This window comes from Ochotona princeps, chromosome 20 (genome assembly GCF_030435755.1).
Source record: "Ochotona princeps isolate mOchPri1 chromosome 20, mOchPri1.hap1, whole genome shotgun sequence".
NCBI lineage: Eukaryota > Metazoa > Chordata > Mammalia > Lagomorpha > Ochotonidae > Ochotona > Ochotona princeps.
Genome location: NC_080851.1, coordinates 19,586,117 through 19,613,291, shown reverse-complemented (window position 1 = coordinate 19,613,291; position 27,175 = coordinate 19,586,117). Strand labels below are relative to the sequence as shown.

The window sequence follows — 27,175 nt, the reverse complement described above, 5'->3', positions numbered from 1 at the left end:
TGTATGGTTGGACAGACAGATAAGACAGATGCCCCAAGTGCTACAAAATGTTAACGCTCCTCCAAATACAGCTTCTCATGCTGTGCCTTCTCCACATTCTACCTGATGCTCTAGGTCATCAACCTGCATTTCTTAAACTACTAGTCAACCATGCGCTTGAGATAGCCCCATGGCTCCATGAAAGAACATGCTGCAAAGCTTTAGCCCTCAAGCACATATTGGAGAACAGGGGACCCTAGTCAAAAGCAGATTTTATTTAGGGTGTAATCTATGGCTGTCTGAAAGGATATATCCTGAAAGTCTTTTTTTATTGAGGACCAAATTTAAGATGTACAAGACCAGCCCACATTCGAAAACAATTTGATCCATAGATTCAAATCTTCTGTTGTCCTTAGGTTTTGTCCAAAGGGAAATTTGGCTTAGAATGCCTCACCATGCAATACAGTGGATAATATTCTGGCAATCTCATGGCTTATTACTTATGGGAGTAGGGAATTCTCTTAATAAAAATGTCAAAGTTTAAAAAGAAAGAAAAAACGCTTCTGTGTTTATTCATTCTCAAAAATTTTTCATTAGAGTTCCCTTTCACACAAAAAGTCTGAGGAGTCCAAGGTTACATTTCTATATCCAAATATAAAATAAACAAAATAGGTTGTGGAGCTCTATAGTCCTGGCCTTGACCCTGACCTGACCTTGAACCAGCTAACATAATATTGGAACACAGTCACCATAAGCAAAAAACACATGACAAATGACTTTTGAGGATATTCATAGTGAAGCTTCCTATGTGTATCTTCCTGTGTGTACCTGTTCTTATAGAACAGGTATACTCTATCAAGTCTGATTCATTCCCTACACAGCTATTGTGTGCCACTGTATTCCAGTCACTGTGGCATACCACAGGAATACTGGTGAGCCTGGCCTCCTAGCAAACTCACAGTCTAACGGTAAACTCTGTATCACTATAGAGACAAATAAAGATTTGAGGACCATGCCCTGGGTGATATATCAAGAGAAAGAGGGGCCAGGAGCCCACTTCAAAACAACTCTTCAAAGTTGTCCCTAGAGAACCCTACCATCAACTTGGCCACATCTCAGTTGAGTTTTGCTTTATAATGAAGAATTAAAGAGTAGTATTCACTGTTTTTTAAAGAATTACTTATTTTTAATGGAAAGTCAGATCTGATTTACAGAGAGAAAAGACAGAAAGATCTTCCATCTTCTGGTTCACACCCCAAGTGGCCACAATGGCTGGAACTGAGCCCATTTGAAGCCAGAAGCCAAGAGCTTCTTTCAGGTCTCCCATACAGGTGCAAGGTCCTAAGCTTTTGGGCTATCCTTTACTGTTTTCCCAGGTCACAGGCAAGGAGTTGGATGGGAAATAGAGCATCCAGGACACAATCTGGCTCCCATATGGGATCCCAGTGCTTGCAAAGCAAAGATTTAGCCATTGAGCCATCACAGACGGCCCATTCACTGTGTTTTGAAAGTTTAAGACTTCATCCCTATCTACATAAGTCCACAAAAAGATTTTGCTACAACCAATACAATGTACATCAATTTTGAGTTTAAAGGTCATTATGAGTCCATTACTTTGTATGTCTGATGCACTTCAACCCATTTTTATAATTGTCCTTTTGGTGCTCTTATTGCGATATCTTAGGCTACTAGGGACTCCCTCAAGTTATCATTTGTATACTTTTAAAGTGATCCAAAGTGTCTTTGAAAGCTTCCCTGCTTTAGGGGTCACTAAGATATTCCTGACTCATCTTATACATTTTCTTGATTTAAGGATATTTCTGCAAAAAGTACTGGAGGTAGGATATTATAAGCAGAAATGGCTCTTTTTAGTAGGAAATGGGACAAAACTGCATGGTTATCATTGTTTCTGGACCTTTTCAAAATCAGCCAGATCATTCTATATGCAGCTTTACTCATGAAGTGTCTCTGCAGAAAGATTACTCATCTACTACCAGTTAGTACATTTCTTTTCCATGAGAGGATATTGCTGGAGGCCGTTATTGTGCCAAAAATGAAGCTCCACACAGGGATAACTGATCCTTCTCTTGTGTGTTGTTCTGGCATTTAACCATAAATCAGGCCATGTGGCAGACAAGGGTGATGACCTTCCAGAGATTTACAAGGTTGGTTTCTGATGAGAGAACTGAGTCATCAGTATCCACACACAGCAGGCTACCTGGAAATTCTCCCTCTATGCGCTTGTCAGTGTGTGACCTGATTCCATCACTGCCTTAGCACAAACCTAAGCAAATGGCACTTATATTCTCACAACTTCTACTTAAATAAAATGGCCATTATGTAAAAGGTGTGAACTTGAATCCAATACTCAAGGGCATGCACTTATTCTAGCCAAATGGCCACAAGGCCTGCATATTCCCTATAGCGTTTATCTCCCTTGTCCCTTCCAAGTAACAATTAAAAAGCACTGGTCTGAATTTTCCATGGCAACCAAGAAAGATGCCAATTTCCAACTTTGGAAAGCAGCAAGCAACACATTCAAACTCCCAGACTTCTGAGTAAATGATTCATACTCAAAATTGTAACAACAGTAACTCCCACAATTATTTATTCGACGTCAATTATGTGAAGAACAGCTTCTTAAGTTCCCTCACAAAAAACTCCATGGAGTCAATACTAGGATATTTGCCAATTTACACTACGAATTAGTGAGATTTTGCATTATACATCAATTAAGAGGTCACAACTGACTCAGGTCTTTCTCCATGGCTTGTGCACCAAGTTATCACACTTACAGAAAGATATAAACAAAAACTCTGCATCCATTTGGCATTGTAGAGTCCAAGCACTCTAACTTGGAAACCTGCTTCCTACCAGGGATTGTCAGGGGCAGCATGATGTACCAATCCTATTAACTCAGGTAGTGGTCACTAAGTATTCTTGTAAAGTACATACTGCTTGATGGCACTCACAAACTCTAAGGTCATCTGTGGCACCAGTTCTACAGGACACCCACCTGGGTTTAAAAAATTACATTCTGTTTGCACATGGATCTTTGAGGAAACAAAACAGTCAAAAGGTTTTAGGCTAGCTTCTGCTGTTATTTTACACATCAGAGACCCAAATTTAGCCTAAGCATTTAATTCAAGAAGCTATTATAATAGCCTGACAGTCCACTGTGCCAGCGGAATTTTCCTGTCTACTCTAATAGGCTATTCAAATGCAGCAAGGGCTATTTTTGAAACATCTTTCATCATTTAAGTATGGTATATGGTAGAATTTCTAAATCTCAATAATGCTTATTCCTGATTATGTCTCCTGATGGGAACATCAAATATAAACATATGCATAGCCACAGAAACCCACAGGATTTTCATTTACATAATCCTTAAATTGACAGTGGGGTTGTAACTATATGGATTTTTTCCCCAAGCTTCATCTCTTTCCACTGAAAATTTTCTCCTATTTCTTTGGAATTTAGTTTTTATCTTTTTATCCTTTTAAATAATTTCATCCTACAAGACATTCTACATTTAAAAAAATCTAAAGATGGTGTGTGAAGTCTAGACACAATACTAAAACATGCTTATTACTTCCAAACATTTCAACAGAAAAATAATTGCCCTAAGATTATTCTAAATACAGAAATGTGTTACAATAGAAAATGCCCTATTTACGTATGAGTAGACAGTACAATTCAGTGAACCTTCAGACATCCATCACCCCACTTCCACAATGACCAACACTTTGTCACTATTGTGTGATGCACCCACTGTTTTCGCTAGAATTTCCTAACAGAGCATTTTCTGAGCACAATCAATCTTACTTTATCATTCCAGGGATGTCTGAAATTCTGCATTTTATAACAACACAATGTGAAATGCCCATAATTCCTTCAGACTCTCCCAGGTTGTGGTGTCAATCACAGTATATCTCAAATCAAGAGCATCTGCTCCATTTGGAAACTACTCTAAATAGTAACTCATGCTTCTAACAAACCAAGACATGAAAGTGCTAATTGCTGGTGAGTCAGCGCAAAGCAACATGGACTGATCTTGCCTCACATGAAAATAGAAGGTCTGAGATGGCAGCAGTGGGCTGCAGCTAAAGCAGCAGACAGATGAAGGCAAGTGGCTGCAGTCAGGGACACAGAGTTGCATCACTCTAAATCCTGATAAACTTCACATTTCATCATCACTACTACCCTCTTCAATATTACCAGTGTCTGATGACCATCCCCATTCTACACCTTGTGTGCAGCACTTAATATATCTCTAACATCTCCAACAAGAAATATTTTTGTCCTCAATTTTTGGATGGATAAATGGAGGCTTAGTGATGAGATGGCTTTTGAGCAAAGTCTAGATTAGAAACTAGTTCTCCAAATGCAAAGTCTGTTTTCTTTTGCACATGCTTTGGTAATATGTAGTAGTAATACAGATCCTAATAGGAGCAATAAAATAAAATTCCAGTAGTAATATGGGTCCTAATAATGAGGAATGATACAGTACAACCACACCCTAGAGAAGAAGCCTGAATGTAGTCTGAGTCTCTGGAGCGCTAATGAATGGAATAATCAGTATTTGTGAAACATCTAGCTAAAATCTGATCCTACAGGGTCCATTATTAACTTGATAACTGTATTGATGCCTTAAATACATAATTAAATCAAGGTACCCGGGTCCTGTCAGTCTATACAAGAGCATCCTAGGGCAGGTGGGACTGGATATGTTGTCAGCATCCGTCAACATCTGCTACCAACAAAGGATAGCTCTGAGACATTCTTCACCCACTGGCCACGGTTTCTTTCTTTGGTAGTGTCTCCATGGGAACTAGGACTGATTCCCAACTCCATCAGAGCTCAGAGCCGGCCTTTTGCTTCATCAGTTCTTCACAGTACTTCAGACAGCCGCCATAGTCCTCGCCACTGCTTCAGCACCTCTATGTTGCCACTGGAGTCATTGCCTCTCCTCAAGCACAATGCCCACCATGATGGCTATGTCCCCTCACAGGTGCTCCAGAAGTAGCCCCAAGCATGGAGGCAGCCATCAACTGTCACAGCAGCATGGAGTTCTGTGTCCTCTACCCATCCATTCCTACTCCTCAGGAACATTGCTGGGGCTTTGAAGGAATCTGCCATGTACTGTCCTTGGCAGTCTCGCTGCAACTGAAAGGGGCAGAGCTTCCCGCGAGGCTGAACAGAATGTCATGGAGTGATGTGCATGCCACTCACTTGAGTAAAGAGAGTGAAACAGTCACCACCAAATTACACAAATGGCCCCTGGCCACCATGACACCTACTTGGTTGACTCCATTGCCTGTTGGACAGATCCATCAAAAAAATGGGTGGTCTTATAACCTTTTGGGTGACCACCTGTGGTCAGAAGGCCACCCCTTGACAACCTGGCCCTAAGAGAGATGACAACTACCAGGCCCAAGATTAATTCGTGTGGCGACAAGGCAGGGCACTCACTTTGGGGTTACCAATGTCTTTTTTTTTTAAGATTTATTCATTTTTTTATTACAAAGTCAGATATACAGAGAGGAGGAGAGACAGAGAGGAAGATCTTCTGTCCAATGATTCACTCCCCAAGTGAGCACAACGGCCGGTGCTGCACCGATCCGAAGCCGGGAACCAGCAACCTCTTCCAGGTCACCCATGCGGGTGCAGGGTCCCAAAATTTGGGCTAATTCTAAATGATCTCTAATTTCTTAGTAAGCAATATATATTTTTAAATGACAATGCTTGGAGACACAGAGGCAGTCAAATAATTTAAGAAATCCTAAAGAAATATAAGCCTAGGATTAGAACTAATTCCCTAAAAAGAATCATAATTTTTAAGACTAACATCTGTATCACTATAACATAGTGCATACTAAATGTTCCAGGAGGAAAACACACTAATAGCCTTTGCCTTCAGGATAGAAATTTGCCAAGGGAGCTGGGGCAGGAAGGACTCTATGACTATGGAGGGACCGAGAGAGAAATGCTCCAGGTAGCCCCTGACCCAATGGCTCTGCCCCACACACCTTTGCTCTCCCGGTGAAGCAAACTGACCCCTGGACTCCATCCCGCATTCTTTCCTCCCTTCCTCCATGTCACCTGCTTTCCCCTCAACAGTGAGCAGAGTAGTGTATAGAAGCTTTGGTCTTGGACGAACTGGGAAGGATGCTGGTCATACTAACAAAAGGAATACAGAAAATGGTAGCATCCAGAATTCAGTCTGGAGGATGCCACAGTCATCACAAGTGACTGAGCTCCAGCAGCCATCAGCAGGGGAACCCTGGCCTCTTGCGGCTTTAGCCCCAGATGCAGACAAACAGAACTGGCCCTTCAGACAGAAGCTATGCACAGTTTTCCAGGATATGCATTTTAATGAACTTTTGAAGACTCTTCAAGTCCTGAAGTTATCTTTATATATAGTCAGATATGAATAATTTAAGCAAACAAATCAAAATCATGAGAAAGTTGTCATCTGGAATCTCCTACACACAATTAAATAAACATTTTCAACACTGCAGAGAATTATCTTTATTTTTGCCACAAAATAAGGGAGGAAATAAACCACAGAGACCAAAACCACAATGCATAAGATAAATGAATCAAAGAGCTGGTTCTTTAAGAAAATCAACAAAAAGGATTCCCCAGTAGCCCAAGTAATCAAAAAAGGAGGGAGATGATATGAATAAACAGAATTAGAGATAAAAAAGGAAATATCACATCATGAATAAAGAATTATATTTTACAAAAAGAATGTATTCACCTTGCAAGTCTCAAATGAGGACCATACAAGATAAGCATTCTGAGATGTGATTTATGCTGTAGTTCTGGAATTTCATGCTTCCATGATGTAGCTGAGCACAGTCAGGTGAAAAAGCCTGATAATGAGACGGTAAAGATGAAGAAGGATAAACTTCTAAACTTCTCCCTTCGGTATTTACTTTGCTCTGCATCTGTTTGTTACAATAGCTCTTACTCATTTCCACATACCAAATCCTGTCAATTCCTCCTTCCAAAGACCCCTGGATTGTATTCTGCTGCCACCAGCCCACTGCCAGTCACTCTATGCAGATGGCTTCCATTTTCCCTACCTTCACCCATGCACTCAATCCTCCGTATCAAATGACCTGGGAGTGAAAATCCGCTTTTCTTCTAGTTCTAAAATTCTAACTTCAATAAATACTCCAGTGAGACTAGTTTCTATTTATGACTATCACTGTGGAAATGCCACTAGACTACCAAAGAGGATTTGGGGGCTGGAAACAAGGACAAACCCAGAGTCTTTCAAATCCTACCCACATGATTAAGCCCTTTCCAATAAACTGTCATCTCACACATTCTCAGAAATGTTGCTATGTGGAGACCTTTGAGAGAAAAGGGAAAATATATCTTGCTGTTTTAACCTTACCTAACTACTAATTACTCATGATTCCATGGGTCAGTTTCCCCAGGGTGGAGAAATAGGCTAACACTCCCTGCCTGGGAGGTACCTCAGAGCAGGTAGCTGATGTCAACTGCTCTGCCTCCAACTATGGTTTTGGGACACCTCATTAGCACACTGGAGTGTGATCAGAGGAACTAAGCGTTATGTATCAAGTGCTCTCAGTTTGAACAAGCTGCTTCCCGACTTGGCCCAAATAATGTGTGGAGCCTCTTTCTGTCACATATTTTAAAAAGAAGATTTAAAGCATAAATATTGCACCTTGAGAAAGACATAGAACTTCAAAGAAAAGAATACCTATATATACTGTGCCAACAAAAATATTAGCTCTTTTTCTAGCTGCAGACTGGAAAATGGCAACATTAGGTTCTGTATTCTATTACAGTGCAAGCACTGGAGCAAAGGCACACTGAAGACCATCCAACTGGGAGGTGAACCAGCCAAGTTCACATTCCTGACTGACTCCCATGAGCTCCCACCATCCTGAACTGAGTCCAGATTACAGCAATTTTTTTTTAATCAAAGACACCCTTTCTAAGGTGTTACGGCCAACTCATAACAGTCCCCTGACAACAGCATCAGCATGTAACACTGGAACATGACCTAACAAAGTAGACAACTCTCCCTACAATCCAGGCGGAAATCCACCCAGGACTGAACTTTAAGGTTACCCACTGAGACTTTCTGTTGAGAAAGTAGCTGCATTCTGACTAATTTGAGCAGAAGCCCCTTACAACACTTCTGAGAATTCAGCTGCAACAACAATCGTTTTAACAGACAACCCAGACAATATCTAAATCACCAGGCATCTGCTCATTATTCCCTGTTCTGGACCAAGAGTGTTTCTCCATATGTGGGTCATCCTTGCACCTCTCACAAAATATCACCTATTCCAAACTGCAGCCTCAGACAACAGGTTCAAAATTCAATGAATGAAAGTGTATTCTTAAGTTTAACTGTATGAAATTGATACAATTACTCATTTCATTACACACACAAAAATGAAAATTTGAGACAAACATTTGAGAGCAAGAGAGACAGAAAGTTCCCATCTGCTGGTTCACTCATCAGATAGTTACACTGACAAGGGCTAGGTCAGGCCAAGTCAGGAGCTGGGAACTAAGTCCACATTTTCCATACGGTCAACAGGGACCCAATTACTTGCAGCCATCAATGCTGCCTGCCAGCATCTGCAGTCGCAGGAAGCTGGAGTCAAGAGCTGGAGCCATGACTCAAATCAAGCACCCAATGTAGGTAGCAGAAGCTTGAACTGTTAGGACAAATGCCTACTCTTAGGCAAAACGTCTTAGTAGCTTCTACACAGAAATCTCCAGCTCTGTCATGCATCCATCTTAGTCAAGTGGCTCAGGTTGCTGCTGGGTAGAGACCCCAACTGGCTCCTATCTCATTTTCCCACTGTATGTAACATATGAAGCTGGGATGAGGCAATCTCCCAGAATCAGCTGGCGGCTCTCCGTGCCAACACAGCAACTATATTCAGACAGCAGGAAAGGGAGAGGATTGAGACTCAGAAGTTTCATATGTGCCTGCTGCTCAGCTCCTATTGTTACAGTTTTGGCATCAAGCTGGAAATACTTCCTTTAGCTAGATAGCCACATCCCAGCAAAAATGTGGGTTCTGTTGCTAAATGAAATGGAAAGAAATAGTGGAAGAGGAGCAACCTACAATTTCTGCCACATGCAAGGTAAAGCTTTGGAACTGTTTTATGGTGATATGGTGTTTCTCCATAAATCATGCTAGACTGAATTGAAAAGCTCTGGAAGAGCATCTAGAAAGATTGAAGACTGAATAGCTGAAGTGAGCCTAAAGTAAATAAAAATCAGAATTCTGAGCACATGCAAGTCACTATGAAGCAGATCTAGATCACACATGAGTTTTAATTATGGGAAACATCTGCCTTGTGTAGAAATCTACCCTCTGCCAATCTTGTAGAGTTCACAGATCTGGGTTTTGCTCTCCTCTCCCTTAGTTTGCAAGGTCAGATTTGGAAGTACATCATTCTCTTACTTTTTTCCCCCAGTGCTCAATTTAGGCTGTGCTGTAATGATCTTATAAGATGTTAATTTTGCAAGAAATGAAAAAAACTCATATGATTCAGGAACTCCTAGATTTTTTCAAAAGTATCTTCAGAGACTCCAAGACCTCAGTGTGCCATTGCTTCCTTTCCAGATCACACCGATCTAAAGATCATGTACCGGACCACATGGAAGTTCTCCCTTACCCTTACACTATATCAGATTTGATATTTTCTCAGCTCACGTGAAGAATGTCACTGGAGCTGACGATAAGACTACCACACCATAAAGTTTGCACAGAAAATGTCAGTACTCTGGAAGCCGACTTCCAAGAACAAGTCCCAACTGCACACCTAAGTAGTTCAATTGTCTCACGCTAACCTGCTCCATTCTGTGCATCTGTTTCTTCACCTGTAAAACTGGGATAGTAACAGCACCCACTTCACAGGTTAACTCTGAGGGTGAAGCAAGTTAACATATAGTTGGGCTTACAACAGTGCGTAGCACTTTGAGAACATACTTCACAATGCCAACTAGACTGGGCACAGAAATTAAGATGTCTTGAGTACAAATTTTCCATAACCCTTCATTTATTTTGTGAATATATTAAAGGCTATTGAGGGAAAGCTCTTACTCATAGAATCCCTCCTCTCTCCCACTGTGCTATGAAGTTGCCCCTTTTATCCATCACAGCCATGTCAGCTCTGCAGCAGGAGGACAGAAAGGAGATAAAAGCTTTCCCTCTCCAGAAAAGAGAAAGAGGTGGAGAAATATGTGTCTCAATTACTCCCATCAAGGTCAGAGAGGAGCTTTGACCCTTTGCCCCCACTGAACCTTCTGAAAAGATCATTTCTTAAGTTCCTTCATTCAATGACCTTAGACACAGCATATCACTGTGTAACCTGAAGTTCAGTGTAGCCCTGCTCTCCTGGATGCTCATGTGAAGATGCAGTCATGGGAATCTGGCTGGGAAGGCTGCTAGACTGAAGAAGGTGCCAGTAGCTGAGACAGTGGCCATGCAGCTCCACAGCAATGCTAGGGATCAGAATCCAATGTCCATGTAGTCAGACGGCCAGGAAATGGATACCCAGGAGACATCAAGGTGGAGCTGAGTGAGTTGGAGCACACCATGTTACTGGAGCTGCCTAAGCTCAGAAATGCAGACCACAAGGTAGTGGACCTCATATTGCCTCAAGGGATGCTATTCATGTAACCACAGGACACTGCTCCCAGAAGATAGGACCCAGAGAAAAATGTCCCTAAGAGTCCCTGCCACCATGTGACTACTGCATGACTACTTCATCCCTGCCAGCATCTACACATTTCCTCCAAACATACGAACACAAGTGTATGTCAGTGGTGACCACTTCCCCACTGAAAATAACCCTAAACACAAAATGCTGGCAGGTTCCTGAAAGAAATTTGGTCTTATGATTACATGTAAAATAGATCATGAAAAAAATCATTCATTAGACTACAAAATGAGCCCTATGACATAATAGCAGTCAACAAATACAGGCCAGTTCACAAAATGATATATAATATAACCTACCCTTCACAATTACAGATGGGGTATATATTCAGTACATCACCCTGGAAAACCACCTATCCTAACAACACCTACCCTAACAAATATGTAGCATTCTCTGATACTCACACAAGAGAAATGAACATGAGTGCTTTTATTCTCCAAAAGATATGCATAAAAATGCATACAGAAATGTTATTCATTATAACCAAATACTGGAACAAACTAAATGCCTATCAACTAGAGAACAGATAATAAACTGTAGGCCATGTCATAGTCACACTATTTATCACTTAAAAAAAAAAAAAGAACTGTGCCTACATACAGCACCTTGGATGTATTTCATATACATTATGTTGAGCAAAGAAAACATAAAGTGTACACATAGTGGGATTCTGCTTACACAAAGTTCAAGAACCAGTGAGATAACCTGCGAATTATAATAGTGACTGCCTGGTCGTGGGAGTAAGCAGAAGAAAGGAAATCAAACCATTTTTCAAAAGTGTCATAGAAAATGGAATTAAAAGATGAGTTTAAGGCTGATTAACATAGTTTAAAATGTATTTTGAAATACATAAGGTCAATATTTCTTTAAAATTTTTTGAAGTCCAAACCAAACCTGAGAGAACAGAAAGAATAAAGATTATACTGAAAACAGGTGAGACAAAAAAATAGAAAAAGTTTTAAAAGAACAATGAACCCCAAAGTTGCTTATTTGAAAAGATTAAAACATAAGCAAATCTTTTAGCTAATTTAACCAAGAAATAAAAAGACAAAAAATTACTAAAATTAAGAATGCATGGGAATTTTGAATAACCCTATAAAAATATAAAGAAATATCATGAACAATTATGTCAACAAAGTAGCTAAAGTGGAAAAATAAAAACTACAAAAACTAATTCAGAAAAAATTTAAAAATCTAAATATATTTCAGATTTTAAAAGATGTTTTACTAGCAATCAAAATTTTTCCACAAAATGATAAACTGTGGTCTGCACAGTAATGTATCAATTTTTTTAACAAAATCTAGAAGAAAAAACAATTTTGAGCATTTCCCCACAAAAGATGGTGCTTGAGAAGATAGATATGTTGGTCTTGTTTTAAACATTACACAGTTTACACATGTTGGAATCACATGTTGCTCCACAAATATGTACAGCTTTCGTGTGTTAATTTTAAAAACCAGGTCTGCTTCATTGTTGAATTCCAACACTTAAAACAGAATTGACACCAATCCCTCACAGGCCTTCCAAAAAACAGAAGCGAAATCATGCCTCTGTTCTGTGAGGTCATTATTACCCAGATAGCAAAGACATCACAAGACAATTCTCAAGTAATACCCATTCCAAACACAAACATACAAATCTTTAGGAAAATACTAAAAAAGAAGAAGAAAATAACAATCACACTTGGAAGCTAATGGTTCCATTCCTAGAAAACAGGAGCTTTTCCACAGGAGACCAAATTCTCCTGCATTATGACCACTGTCCCAGTGGCAACAAGCAATCTAGTTTGTAATTCACTCCACAGTAAAACTGACAGGATCAATGCAATTGTAAACAAAACTCTCAAAGTCACCCATCTTCTCCTGCACCTACAGCTTTTTTTAAACGTAAGTATTACCTTACTGCATGCACTTCCTCTGCCTGCTGCATTAGCCAGCATTATTTTAAAATTAGAATGGTGTATACAGAATCAGATTACACAAAATCCAGCCTTCAGTGCTATAGAATGTTCCTAATAAGGAAGCTATTTGACTCTTACTACAATACTGCCAGTTTGGCTAGCCAGAAAATGGATTGATTTCTTTAAAATTTATGTAAGCTTTTGAAGCACAGGGTATTTTAAGTATCCATAGGTCACTGTATTTTACCCTTCTCTATTACATGAGAGAAATTTATAGTCACTGGGTGGTAGACAGCTTCATTCTCCATACTATAACCCCAAAGTTAACACAGGAGCTCATAACCATCACAAAAACTCAATTACAGCAAGGTACATTATAAAACTTCATCATAGGGCTCGGCAGTGTGGCCTAGTGGCTAAGGTCCTTGCCTTGATCCCATATGGCTGCTGGTTCTAATCCTGACAGCTCCACTTCCTCTCTATCTCTCCTCTCAGTACATCTACTTTGTAATAAAAATAAAATAAATCTTTAAAAAAAATAATAAAAAAATAAATAAAAACTTCATCATAACTTTATTTAAAATATAGACGTTTTCAAGCCTCACTTAATAGACTATGATTGGATAAGTTGGTAGCCAGGTCCAGAAGTCTGCATCTTTAACTTGTCCTCCTACCCAAGCAGTCCTCAATGACTCCTCCACACTGCCCTGGGAGTACTCAATTCATTTCTCTGTGCCCAACAGGAGTGACCACAGGCCACAATAAGTCCTCAGGAAAGTACCACATATCCAACCCAGAATTCAGCAAGACAAAGCCTCCATGCACATAAACATTTGGTGAAAACGTGGGAAGAGAATTATGGACATAATTTTACTAGAGACTCCATGGAACAAAACACAGACAGAAAGCAGGTATTATGCTACAGTAATATATTTGGGGCTGGCAATGTGACATAACAGGTTAAGTTGCCATGTGTGGTGTCAATTCTAGACTCACTGCTGAAGCTCCAATCCAGCTCCCTGCTAATATGTCTGAAAAAAACAATATAGGATGGCCCAAATGCTTCTGCCCCTGCACCCATGTGTGAGACCTGGAAGAAGCTCCTTGATGCTTACGACAGGTCCAGCACTAACCATTGCAGTCATTCGGGGAATGAATAGGAGAATGGGAGAACTCTCTTTGTCTCTGCTTCTCTCTTTAACTCTTTTAAATAAGACTAAAAAAAATACTCTGAAGAATAGTCAGGATGTCTTACATAGATTTCTCAAAGACTGAAAAATCATAGCATACATGAAAAACTATATACAGTTCAATCTAGTAGGTCATGCTACCACACTATGTAAGGGTTTGCAACCATTAACAGGTAAAAACCAACACCATTACAGATTTTCTTCCCAAATATAAGATTCTGTGCAAGCTGTAAAGTACCTGAAGCTGATTAATCCGAAATCCAAGATACTGCCTACAAAATAATTAAGTCTGCACTCATAATTTAGTTGAGTTGATGGCAGGTGGTCTCAGACTCCAATTCAGTGTGTGTATGTGTGTGTGTGTCCTTTTTCAATTCATTATACATAATTAAATAACTACATATAAAACAAATTAATTGTTAGTACTCCAAATGCAGTCCAGTCTTTAATCTTTCTAGATGTGTGCCTTTTAAGAATTTCAAATGCAAGCATTTGGCACAGCAATGAAGACATTGTGCGGAAAGCCTTTATTCCGTATATAGTGCATACATTCAAGTTGTGTCTTAAAGTATCTGGGTCCCAACACCCATGTGGGAAACTCAGACTGAGTTCTCAGCAGGCTTGACTACTATGAGCATTTGGGGAATGAACTAGCAGAGAGGACATTTATCTTCACCTTTCCTTATCTCTCAAATAAAATAATCATATAAAAGAATTCTATAAAAGCTTTCATTTTTATTAAGATGAGATATCCCACCCTTAACAAATCTAGGTGAGCAGGCTGGGCTGGAGTTATCCACCGGGGGACAGAGGTCAGCTCTACATTATTATTGTCCTAGTTCCCAGCCCTGCGTCAAGTAGGTAACTATGTCCTCAAAGGACACTTCCACATGTGATGGTAAACATGGGATTACACAGAAATCACATATTCCTGTGAACATCCTTACATTCAAATGGGGAAATAATAGGAAAGATTTTTCAGCATTTCTGTTAAAAGCCAGCCTGGATGCATTCTCAGGAAATTGTGGTTACTTGAACTCTGCGAGGACAGCATTTTCCTTATATAAATGTTAGTCACTACTGAGAATTTCTGGAAAACGACATCTGTAATACAAGGAAGCGCCACAGATTCATCCCCGTCACTGGAGTCCACTCAGATAGCTCCTAGTGCAGAGCCCCTAGTACAAACACCTAGGATGTTTTTACAATTGTATTTCAACTGTAAGATAAAAACTCCCACCTTCTTTAAAAACAACCTTTCCTTTCCCAGTCCCTTCCAAGGTGCTTCCCAATACTCTATAATCAAAATTATAGATACATGGTATGCATATGTAAACATATGTAAATGATCACACCTGCACACACAAAGCCTCACATACTGAAGAGGCCACCTAGAGGAAAGCAAAGTAAAGGTCTCTCAGGTATTCTTTCAAATTGCAAGGTTGAAACTGATTCACTATGTCCAAAGAAAAATTGTATTCATCTTAAGACATAGGGAGCAGTAAGAAAACTTTATGGGGTTGGCACTGGTGGCACAGCAAATAAGCCACCACGTGGGGCGCAAGCATCTCATATGAGCACATGTTCAAGTCCTAGTTGCTCCACTTCCGGTCCAGCTAAGGAACTTGTGCTTCCTGCTAATGCACCTGGGAAGGCAACAGAAGATGATACAAGTGTTGATCCATTTCCTTCTACAAGGTTGACCTAGGCAGTGTTCCGGCCTCTGTACTTGGTCCTGCCTGTAACCTAGCCATTGCCACCATTTGGGGAGCGAACTAGCAGATGGACAATCTCTCCCTATCACTTCCTTTCTCTTTCTAAAACCCTGCCTTTGAATTATATAAATAAGTCCTTTGTTTTTTTTTAAATAATACATATTCTCATGGTAAATTATAAGACAGAGAACTAATTTAATTTAAAAATTAAAAGAAGTAGAATCAAGTTATATCCCACAGTGGATACACTGCTCATAGAAATATTTCAGTCATTACAAAGAATAATGGTCCAATACAAAACCTGGCTTTTAAAGTTTATTTATTTTTCATTTTAAATACAGGAAAAATGGTAGAAAAAGAGACAAAAGATATTTTATCCATTGGTTCACTCCTCAAATGCCCACATTAGCCAAGGCTGGTCAAATCAAAGCCAGGAGACCCAAAATCTAGTGAACTCTCACACATGGATAGCAAGTACTTAACCTATTTCCTGCACACTCCCTGAGTGAACACTAACAGCTGGATATGAAACAGAGGCAAGACTTGAGCCCAAATACTGCTGTGGCTTAACCAATTACACCAAAGCGCCCACCCCACAAAAGCCCATTTTTGAAGTAGCACATATGGATAACAGATACACACTAAATGTGTGATGCTGTAAAAGCGGAAAGGTAACTTTTCTAGGTAACTCACAATCTGAGTTGCCACAGTTCTGATAACATGTAGTCATTCAGGAGAAAGAAGGTCACATGAATATACAAGGGCACTTGAAAAGATTTATGGAACGTGAATTAAAAATAAGTTTATTTTGGCATAAAATTTTTTCAAATCCACACATATGAAGCATCATCAAAAAGTTCATGAAAAATGCATATTCTGAAATAACTATGCAAAGATATTTTTAAACCACACCAAAATAAACTCATCTTTTAAATCCTTTCTCCATAAACTTGGTGAGGCAACCTCATATATATGTGCGAGAAGAAAAAAAAAAATGAAGATGAAAATCTTACACTACAGATAATGCACTCATAATTATTTTTTTAAGTTGGGAATTTCTAATATAGCCACAGCAAAAGACATCCCTGGAAGAGAAGTTAGCTCAGTGCAATTTGTGTTGCTGTAAGAAAACAACTGAAACTGTGCAATTTAGTTTAAAAATGCAGAAGTTTAAAAAAATTAAAATAATAAAAAACTGAAAAACACATCAAACAAAACCTATGAGATGAAGCAAAAACAGTACTGAAAGGGCTATTGATCTTGTTTTTGCATGAAGGTTGCCTTTGTTTTATTTTTATTGGAAAGACTGATCAGAATTTACAGAGAGGAGAGACAGAAAATTCTTTCATCCATTAGTTCACTTCCTAAGTAACCTCAATGGCAAGAGTTGAACTGATTCAAAGCCAGGAGCCAAGAGCATCTTTTGGATCGCCCATGCGGGTGCAGGATCCCGACGCTTTGGACCACCCTCTAGTGTTTTCCTGCCCATAAGCAGGAAGCTCAATGGGAAGTGGAGCATTGGGGACACATGCTCCACTTGGGATCCCGGCAGTTGCAAGGTGAGGATTTAGCCCCTGAGCCATCACACTGGGCCTCAGAAGTGTATCTCTTATTCTTCCATAGGTTCAGAAGTTTAAAAGCAAGGAATCTGCATATGATACAGGAATTAATGTTGCATCACCTGGGGCAGACAGTGAAAGAACAAGAGAAAGGAACAGATCAAACTTGAAGCTTCAAGAACTTCTGTAACCATGCTCATTCCAGTTGTGAGGGTGGTACCTCCCAGGACCACTGCACTGAGATTACATTTCTAGCTCCTGTTTTGGGGAGGCCTTCATATCACAACAGAAATCAAAAACTTTGTAAAACGTAGAAGCAGATAACAACAAAGAAGAAGAAGAAGGAGAAGAAGAAAAGCTAAAAACCAGGCATGATGTGTCAATAATTTAAATGGTCACTTAGGATGCCCACATTCTATATTCAGTTCTAGCCACTCTGCACTTTCAACCTAACTTCTTGGTAATGTGCCTGGGAGGCAACAGATGATGACCCAAGCAACATGCAGTTCCTGGCTCCAAGCCTTAACCTGGCCTACCGTTGGTTGCTGTAGTGATTGGCAAAGTGAATCAGAAGACAGAAGATCTCACACACTCTGTCCATCTCTACTGTGTGTCACTCTGCCTTCCCAATAATTAAGCTTTATATTAAAAAATATTTTTAAAAAGCTCTCTGTTAGGGCTGGCACAATGGCTTAATAGCTAAATCCTCACCTTGCAAGTGCAAGAATTGCATGTGGGTGCCAGTTCATATCCCAGCTGCTCCACTTCCCTTCAAGCTTCCTGCTTGTGGCCTGGAAAGCCCAAAGCCTTGGGACCTGTACCCACATAGGAGACCCAGAAGAGGCTCTTGGTTCCATCTCAGCTCTGGCCATTGCAGCCACTTGGGGAGTGAACCAGTGGATGGAAGATCTTTCTCTCTGTCTCCCTTCTCTCCATAAAATCTTATCAGCCTTTCCAATAAAAACAAAGATCTTAAAGACACACACACACACACACACAAGGTTCTCTGATAGTCTCAACTCTGATGTGCCTCAGAGACCCAGGCTGTCCTGTCCTCAGACAAGCACAAGTCCACTCAAGCTTCTCTTAAACAGCAGGATTCCTGAGGATCTCTGGGAAACAGAGGATCTTCCTATTTTCCATCCTGTTTACACACACACACCCTACACATCCCCCATGCACAGGTGTCTCAGAATAATCTAAATGTTGGCATCAGGCAGCAACAGCAAAATACAAAGTCATCTAACCAGATACCCAGAATGACACAACATTGCTTTTTTAGTGTATTGCCCAATCAGTACTTTTGGGTCAAATCATATGGCTAAAGCAATAGTTATTTAATTTACAATATGAACATTTCTACACAGTTTAATGTTCATAAAGTTCCCACCATGTATAGAATCTACAAAATTATATTTGTTGTTCTACCTTTACAAAATAACACCACACAATGACAGCGAAAGTTTTATGATAAACCCACAAAAGCCAGAGAAAGAACAATATGGAAAGAGTACTGAGACAATGTGCTGGCAGGTGTGAGAAATTAACAAGTAAGAGCGTAGAAAGCACAGAAAGGATCCCCCACCACATACGAGGGCCCTACAACATGTGTGGAAAAGCAGAATTAAAATAAACTTATTTGGGTATGAAAAAGTTTGAAATCCATGCATGGTTTTCTCACAATGCAATTTCCATAGACATATCAAAGATAGTGCATACAATTCACAAGACATTGGTCCCTGTCCTAAAGTATCTACGATTTAGCTGGAAATAAATAATGCAGATTATTACATAATTAACTTGGAGACATATAAACTGACACAAAGAGTTCAATCCAGTTAGGTCCTTGAAATACAAATAGGCTAACATTTTATTTCAAAATAAACCTAGTGCTTAAAAAGGCTAGATTTATATCACCATTGTAAAAAAAATAATAAAGGAGGAGGATGGGCGGGGAACATGGGCAGGAGGGAGGGTAGGGTACATATATCAGTATACTCTTAAGAAATACATGCAATCTGTTCACTTTATACAAATAAAATAAGCTTTAAACAAAAGAATGCTAACAAAGGTTACTTTGGTCAAGTGAGTCATGTTAGAATATGTTTAAAAACAGCACTTTGATGATTTAACTATTGCATAAAAGTCCAGAAATTTTAAGGCCAAATAAATGTCACTGGACTTCACCAACAGAAGATGGGGTAGGGAGCAGCCCCAGAGGCATCAAATATTTCAATTTAAAAAAAAAAGACTTCTGGTTAAATGTGACAGGCTAACTCTGAGCTTACAAGCATCTCTTCCTAAAGCCTAATTAAAATGGCAGAGAAGGAACAAAAAGGTATAAACAGACAAGGACTAGAGGCAGGAAACCAGCCACAGTGGATAGGAGAGTGCAATCCGTTTCACAGATGCTGAAAAGAAGATGGAAAAATGGAAGCAAATCAGCAGCAGAGAGGAAACAACCGAAAAAAAGATTCCTGTACAGAGAAACCAATGAAAAGACAGTCAGTTCCCACTGCACAGCTTCATGGACACGAGCACTGCCCCAAACACGAGAGGATGCATCAAGAATTGGTTCTGTAATCCTCACTGCAGAAGCAACACCACAGGTTGTGGAGAGCACCACTTTTCACTAAAAGGCAGACCATATCAGTACATTCATTCCTTCACAGATGGGAAGTATATTCAGTGAAAAGCTTTAGACACACATTCAAGCTGCTTTTCACTAAAAGCCTTTTACCAATATTTGAGCTTTTAAACTATGCAACCATTCATTTTCTGAGAAAGTTTTAATGCTAAATTGTTGAATATGTCATTATTTAATATAAACATGGAAGGCCAAAATTTTTAGATACATCGGCAACATCTCCTATTACGCCATCCAGAATCCACACCTCCTTCTGCCATCCGATTTTTCATCCCTTCTCCTTGGAACTTCTTTTATTCAGAGGGAATCTCCTCCTTGTGGGCTTCTGCAGTAGTCTGACCTTGTCCTTCCAGGGCCCAGTACATGACCCAACCCAGAACAATGAGAGCTCTATGGAACAGTTCTGCACCGATGCTGTAGGATGCACATGCACTTGCCTGGATCTGCTGGCAACCACCCTGACACCAAGCGGGAACGACACGCCCAAGCATAGGACGCAGAGGAAGTCCAGCACAGGTGAGAGATGAAGGCATCTCCAGCTGATCCCTGACTCACACAGGCCTCAAGTTTGTTCCTTCCCTTATTGATAACAGAAGGTGATACCATGTAATAGAAAAGCATAGGGCTGCCTGAGTCCAAACTCTGCCTTTACTACCTACTCCCTGTGGGATCTTGGGCATGTCAGTTAACGTCTTCCTTACGTGTAAAATAAGGGTACTAACAGTACCTATCCCATAGAACCAGGTGAGTGAAAAATACAGAAAACACACATTAATGCACATAATCATAAATATAAGAAAACACAGCTCAATACATATTTGTATGCTGAAGACTCATTTAAATGTGTATATACAAAAACCATGAGTTGTTAGCTATTTTTTGCTAATAGCAATTACTTTCCTTTTACCCTTAAGCCCATTTACATTTTCTATCCAAAACTAATCAATAGCTCGAAACATATATAGAAACATAAACATTCTCTTAATCATTAAGCAATTAAAAATTCAATGGAAGAGAGCGTTTGTAATCTCTAGAGCTGGTAAAATTTTGTCATTACAAATTAGATGTAATATTACAAAAAGATGAGTGAAAATGTAATTTAAAATCCATGAATCAGAAACTAAAAATGTAAAAACAATTCAGCTTTTGAAACTCCAACAACTGAAATAACCTAGAGTTAATTTTTTCCAATAATCTAGCTAAAGATGACACTAAACACTGTTACACAGACTTGCTGAGCATCTCACGCACTGAGCAAGCTTTCTGGAAGGCCTTCCAGCTGTAACAGTAAAACCAGGCAGATCTCTGACATAAGAATGCTTCTTCTAGGAACCGCTCTGAGAAGATAGTGAGGGGCATGTGCAAGCAAGCTCCTTACTACTTTGCATCAGACACACTGGGAAATAAACCCAAATCTCATTCAAATCCACACATTGCAATCATGTTCCATCACTTAAAAGGTTGATGCCAAATAGACACATGAATAGAATGAGGTGAAGCAAACAGGGGCCAAACCATGTAATATAAGCCACTTTAGCTGTGTAAATATTTACATATGCATATAGAGATCTACTTTTCTATACACATCAAATGAAAGTTTTAAAAATTTCTGCAAGGTAGAATTGGGAGTTGCCATGCAGATGCGGTTTATTTCTTCAATGAATCTTTACTGGTTTTACAAGAAGAAAAATCTATTTTAAATTCATAAACACTCCAAGGCCCCTCTAGGAGTCATTTTAGCTTGCACTGGGAGCAAAATGCGTGCAAGCTGTCAGGTGGAGTACAGATGATAAGAATTCCAAGGTAATGGACTCTCCAAGAAAATGTTGTAAAACCAAGCTGCTCACATATGGGTGGCAGTTTTACCTACCGAGACTTAGTCGGTTGTGGAGCAGAGGTGGCGGCCAAGGGTGCAGAGACAGGATCCACTGGAGAGCACATTGAAGGAACCCGGTCCAGCAACCGCAGATCCCTGTACCATTCCATAGCAAGGCCACGTGGGTCTGGCTGCGCTGCTCTGCCTGGGTCCCTGCAGCCACTTCTCCCAAACACCCAATGCTACCCAAGGTCAGGTACCCTGTTCTCGGCCTCTGGGTGTCTTACCCCTACTCGAAATGTAGCAGGCACTTAGCATCTGCGAGTTGCCCCAAGGAAGAAAACAGGGAACTTAGACGCCCCATGAAAGGCTCTCACAGGCCCCCAGCCCCTCCAGGGAGTGAATTCTGTCTACACCTGCTGCCATAATACACACTTGGCCTTAATCAGATAAAAGGTGAGTTTCTGGCAGTTCACACAGGCTTGAAATGCTCTGTGAGCGAAATTAAGCTTTGTTTCAGTTTATTCTGGGCATATTAACAGCTGGTGACCTAGATTAAGAAATCATTTAATATGTGAAAAAGGCAGACCATATCACTACATTCATTCCTTCACAGATGGGAAGTATATTCAGTGAAATGCTTTAGACACACATTCAAGCAGTAACTTGGGGGGAAGAGGGGAGGTGTTATCCTCTAGCAAAGAAAAAGAAGGGTGGGAAAACAACGACAACACTCGGCCAGTTTCCAAGGCCATCGGGTCAGTGGCCACTTTCTGGATGAGTAGCCAGGACTGGAAAAAGGACGGGATGCCATGCTAATTCACAGCTGAGGGCGCAGGAGGAGAAGGATCCTGTGAGTGCAGGATGAGCTCGGGCAGATATTAAAAGAAATACAATCCTCTTACTGCACTGACAGGGAGCGTGTGTGCACGGGGGACTAGAGGCAGCCAGGCCTGGGGACTGGCAATGGATGGGAGCTCCTCCACTCAGCTCTCAGTGAGGTCAGCCAGCCCAGGCATGGGGTGAGGGGCTCACGGTACATAGAGGGAAGCCCACAGTCAAGCCCACCAACCAACACAGCAAATCTGACTTCCAGTAAAATCGGTCAACCCAGCCTGAAAGACAACACGGCTCAGTGGATACCAATCAGGGGCTCATTAGCCGGTGTCCCTTTTCAAACACCATGCTCAAGCTACATTATAAATGTCCTCTGGCTCAGGACATCAATGAAGATCTCACAGCCAAGCGGGAAGCCAACAAGCCCAGTGCCTGGTACCAAGCCTTCAACTCACCCTGGCTTCACTTGCTACGGGCTTGGCCTTCACTGGGCACAGCTCAGAGAAGAAAAATAAGGTGGCCAATTTACTGAGAGGTCAACAAAGCAAAAAGGAATAACTAGCATTTGGAAGTAACTATATCAATATAGATAAATACATCAATTAAGGCAATAAAATATCCTCCCAGCTGCAGAAATGTGCAGGGAAGAATTGTTAGCTTCAGGTCACATTTATTTTTGACCTTCCACAAAACGACACTGATATCAATAGGCACGTAAACACACAGAAAGAAAAAAAGAAAAGTGTGTATCTGGGTCTCTGCAACTCCAAAACTGACTCCACAGCATCCTATAAAGCCCTTGGCTGCTCACGGTCTAGCCTTATTGGTGACTTCTCTGCGGAAATCGGTCATTTCTACCGCACTCCAGTACCCACGAAATCCCCCCTTCTGAGGAAGGTCGGCTGCCGCAATCTCCCGCAATCTCCTGGCTGGATCTGTGGACCTTGTCCCCGCGAGCCTGCCTGCGGGCGGGCGCCTGGAGACCCGCTCCGCTTGGGGCGTTGCGGGCAAGCGGCTGCACCTGCCACTGCTGCGCCAGGAGCTGAGCTCCGGGAAAGCGTGGACAGCGGCCACCCCTCACCGGGCCCCAGCGCTCCCGCTCGTCCCGGGTGCTCTCCTGGCTGCAGCCTCCGCACCGAGGGCAGGGCGGCCCCGCATCCCGGGGCTCCGCAGCGCGCTGCATCCCGAGGCTGCGGCCGCGTTCCCGCCTTCGGCCCCAAGCAGCCCGCTCGCCGCCCTCTACTGACCTTTTCCTGCGCGCGGTTGAGTCGCTTCTGGACGTTCTTGGCGAAGATACCCGTCTTGATGTCGGCCATGGCTGCGGGTCCAGAGAGCTGCGAGGAGCGGAGCGCGCCGCGGGGCCGACTGAGGAGCGCGAGGAGGAGGAGCCGCAGGCCGGCAGGCGGGCGGGCGGGCGGCGGGGAGCAGCCGCGCGCGGCGGGCGAGGGAGGGGCGCGGTGGCGGCGGCTCCGGCTTAAAGCGACAGAGCGGAGGCGGGCAGCGCGGGTACGGGCAGCGCGCGCGTGGCGGGAGGGACGGCGCAAGGAGAAGGAAGCCGCCCGAAGGCCAAGCGTCCAGGTAGTGCCTGTGGGGGCGCGAGAGAAGGTCGGAAAGGCCAGGGGAGGCCACCGAGGGCTGAGGGCCGGCCTTGTGTTTGTGGTCCTTTACAGGGCACCTGACTAGAACTCCATAGTTGTAGTGAATACTTTAGAAACTTCTGGAGAAATGGTGTTAAAAGATAACTTTGGTGGGCAGCATGTTGAAATCCTTGCCTGGTTTTTCCACAAGGATTTCCCCCACCCCCACCCTCATGACCCACGCGTAGGCATGGATAGTGAAAAATTTTCACACCAAATAAACATCTCTTAATTCTGTTTTCCAAGAACTTTCTGAAGTCTCGAGACTCCTGAAGAATGGGCATTAATCGTATCCAGTTTCTATCTCTTCGATGTTAAGCCCTCAAACTTTTCTCTTACCTCTTACCCGGGAGTTAGCCTTCTGAGGTAGTGAGGGGCCTCTGATTTGTGGGAGACGGGGGAGGGGATAGGATGAAAGGGAAGGCCCCGGAATGTGCAAGCGGAAGGGATCATGGCTACTGTGTGCAGAGGGGAATAGAATGGCCACTTGTCACTCCCCCGAATCCTTAGCTGCCTTGCTGCCCCAAGAGACCACCTCCTGACAGACCAGCATGGCCCTCGGAGGCAACAGCGACCTGTCTCTCAGGAACCTTGCACGGCTTTCTGACTGGAAAGGTCTCTGGAGGCGCTCCTAAAGAGGAAGGGGTTGAGCCACTGCTGACACTTGTTTAAACTCCAAGTCCCGGGGTAATAGTGGTGATGGTGGTAGAGTAGGTGGGTCTACTGCTTTGGAAGAAACCCAGGCATAGGCCCTAAAACATGGCGTGTGGAACAGTCAGGACCTTCTTGGGCTCCAGTAAAGGATCCAGGCAGAGATGGGCAGAGTTCTCCAGTCTGAAAGAAATAATTAGGCATGACAAACTTGTCCAATGCCTACCTCCGTGCTCTGGAAGTCTCTGAACCATGGGCTAGCTGTTTGCTGTCTGTTCTCTAAGTGTGAAAGAAAGTCAGGGGCCAACCAGTAGCAGAGATCAGAATGGATTCCACACCAGAGTTCCATGAGTCCACATGAGCCTCCCCCTGTTCCTCTGGAAGCCACCGTTAACGTTGGCAGGCCCCTGGAAACTGTCCCCTAGCGTTTGTTCCCATGTAGTCCTATAGCCCCATCATGCCCTAACTATCTTTAATCATATAGGGTAGGTGGGACACTGTGCAAACTTCAAACCTTACCCTGGAGAAGCCAGGCAGGTTTTGCCTTGTGGAAAGCCCTGTGCCACCGTGAGGGAAATTCAACTACCATGCCATTTAAAAAGTTCACCCCAGAGAACCCTCTGGGAATCAGAGAAAGCCTGAGATTATTTGGAGGGGTAAGTGGCCCTGATGTCCCAGCTTCCAGATTGACTCACTGGCTGAATGCAGCCACACAAACACACCCAGACCAGGGGACCAGCTGCCCAGCTGATGCCAGCCCCAAGTGCAGGATGGTCAGCAAACCAAATAGTAGCTACCCAAGTCGCTAACTTCTGTGATAGCTCATGAAAACAGTAGGTAACTGGAACAACCAGCTTGTTTGTTTGGCTCTTATTTCGCTAAGAAGGCTGTCTGTCCTAATTTTCCCAATTTGGAGCTCAGATTGGGAAAGTTCTGAACCGAGTTGGTCACATTCTTTCCAACATCCCAAGTAAGCAGAAATCTACTTCAGAAAGAAGAGAAACCGGATTCCTTCCGTTAGCCAACATCAGTGGAAAAGGTGCTTTTTTGGGAAACCAGAAATTTGAGTGAATATCTCCCAACAAGGGACTTAAGAACTTCAGCTTTGCTTTGGTATTTTGACCATGATAATATAAGCATAAGAATGCTGGGATACACCAAAATATTCGGGAACTTCTCAGTCCATTGTCACTCCAACAGTCTGCTCCAGCACTGGCTTCACGTCCTTCAGTGGACATCCCTAAAATCTTGTATAGGACCCAAATATTCATATAAGAAGTAGATGAGTGATTTTGATTTCAATAAGTGCTGAGTGATTAGAGCCCATTGGACAATTTCTTTATCCTCATGGTTGTGTCTAAGTGTCACCTTGGAATCCTAGGACTCTTGTACCAGGCGGAGGCCCACAGGACTAAGACCTTAGCAGCATTGCACTGCTCCCCAGGGGTAGGATCCTTCATCCTTCATCCACAGCATCACTAACCTCAACCACTGTCTGTCTCTGTGCTTATACCTCTTTTTCATATTGGCTACCCATGTTACCCTCATTCAAAGCAAAAATGTGAACCATTCAGTCCATATATATTTTACTATTAATGCAAAATAACCATAGTCCTCTCCAACTTCTGAGACAGGCCTTGAAATCAAAGTATAGTTGATATTTATTCAAATAGAGTTCATAAAATACATCAGAACTCCAACTTAGATCTTTATCCAAGAAAGGCAGAATTCTTGAATCAAGTTTTACTTCTGAGTTCCAGTTCTTCCTTCTAAATTGCATTTCAAGCTGATGGATAATATCTAGCTCTTTGCTATCATTCATAAGGTTTATAGTGCCATATATCATGTGATTTATATAATGTAAATTTTGATTAGTCACACTTCCTCCTAATTGTTGGATCCTGTGTGTCATTGTATAATAAACATAAAAGCATCTCTAAATGTATACATTCCTGTGTACCTAAATGGAATTTTGATTCCAATCAAATTATGACCACCTGTTATACTTACCTTTTTGAAGACTCAAATACCAAATGAAAATGGCGATCTAATCAGCATATTATGTGAAAAGATATTTTCACCAAATAGATTGTACATCTCAGAGCTTCATAGTTAATCCTTCAAATTAGCCAGCTCTCCACATATTAATTCCACATATATTATTACATATATTGCCTATCAGACTACACTTCACCTTCCCTGGTTTAACTAAGTCTCAAAATAACAGCTACTTAAATACATTATTAACGAATTACTAATATGCCCCAAATGCTAAACAGGAGGCAAAAGCTTTGCTTTACATAAATAGAGTGATTGACCACTAAGGAAAATAGTGGCACAGTATTAAATTGCCTAATAATGATAATGTATTTCAACATCATGTTTGAAGCTTTTATGCAAAAGAGATGCAAAATAGCTCCTCTACCCCAAACAACTGGCTTGAATATCACTTAATAGCTTACAAACCGATTGAGAGGTCAAAGAATAAAACAAAATAGAAATTCTAATTAGA

At 41.6% G+C, this 27,175-nt stretch overlaps 1 protein-coding gene across 4 annotated transcripts in view; it reads right to left on the bottom strand.

Moving 5' to 3' along the window:
* Positions 1-23,765, bottom strand: part of AMPH (amphiphysin) — a 135,973-nt gene extending 112,208 nt beyond the window's left edge. For all 4 annotated transcript variants that reach the window (XM_058678213.1, XM_058678214.1, XM_058678215.1 and 1 more), the window contains exon 1: positions 23,623-23,765. In XM_058678213.1, coding sequence (XP_058534196.1) covers positions 23,623-23,691 — 69 coding nt within the window. In that variant the 5' untranslated portion in view covers positions 23,692-23,765. The remainder of the gene's footprint in view (positions 1-23,622) is intronic.
* Positions 23,766-27,175: the final 3,410 nt, after the last annotated feature.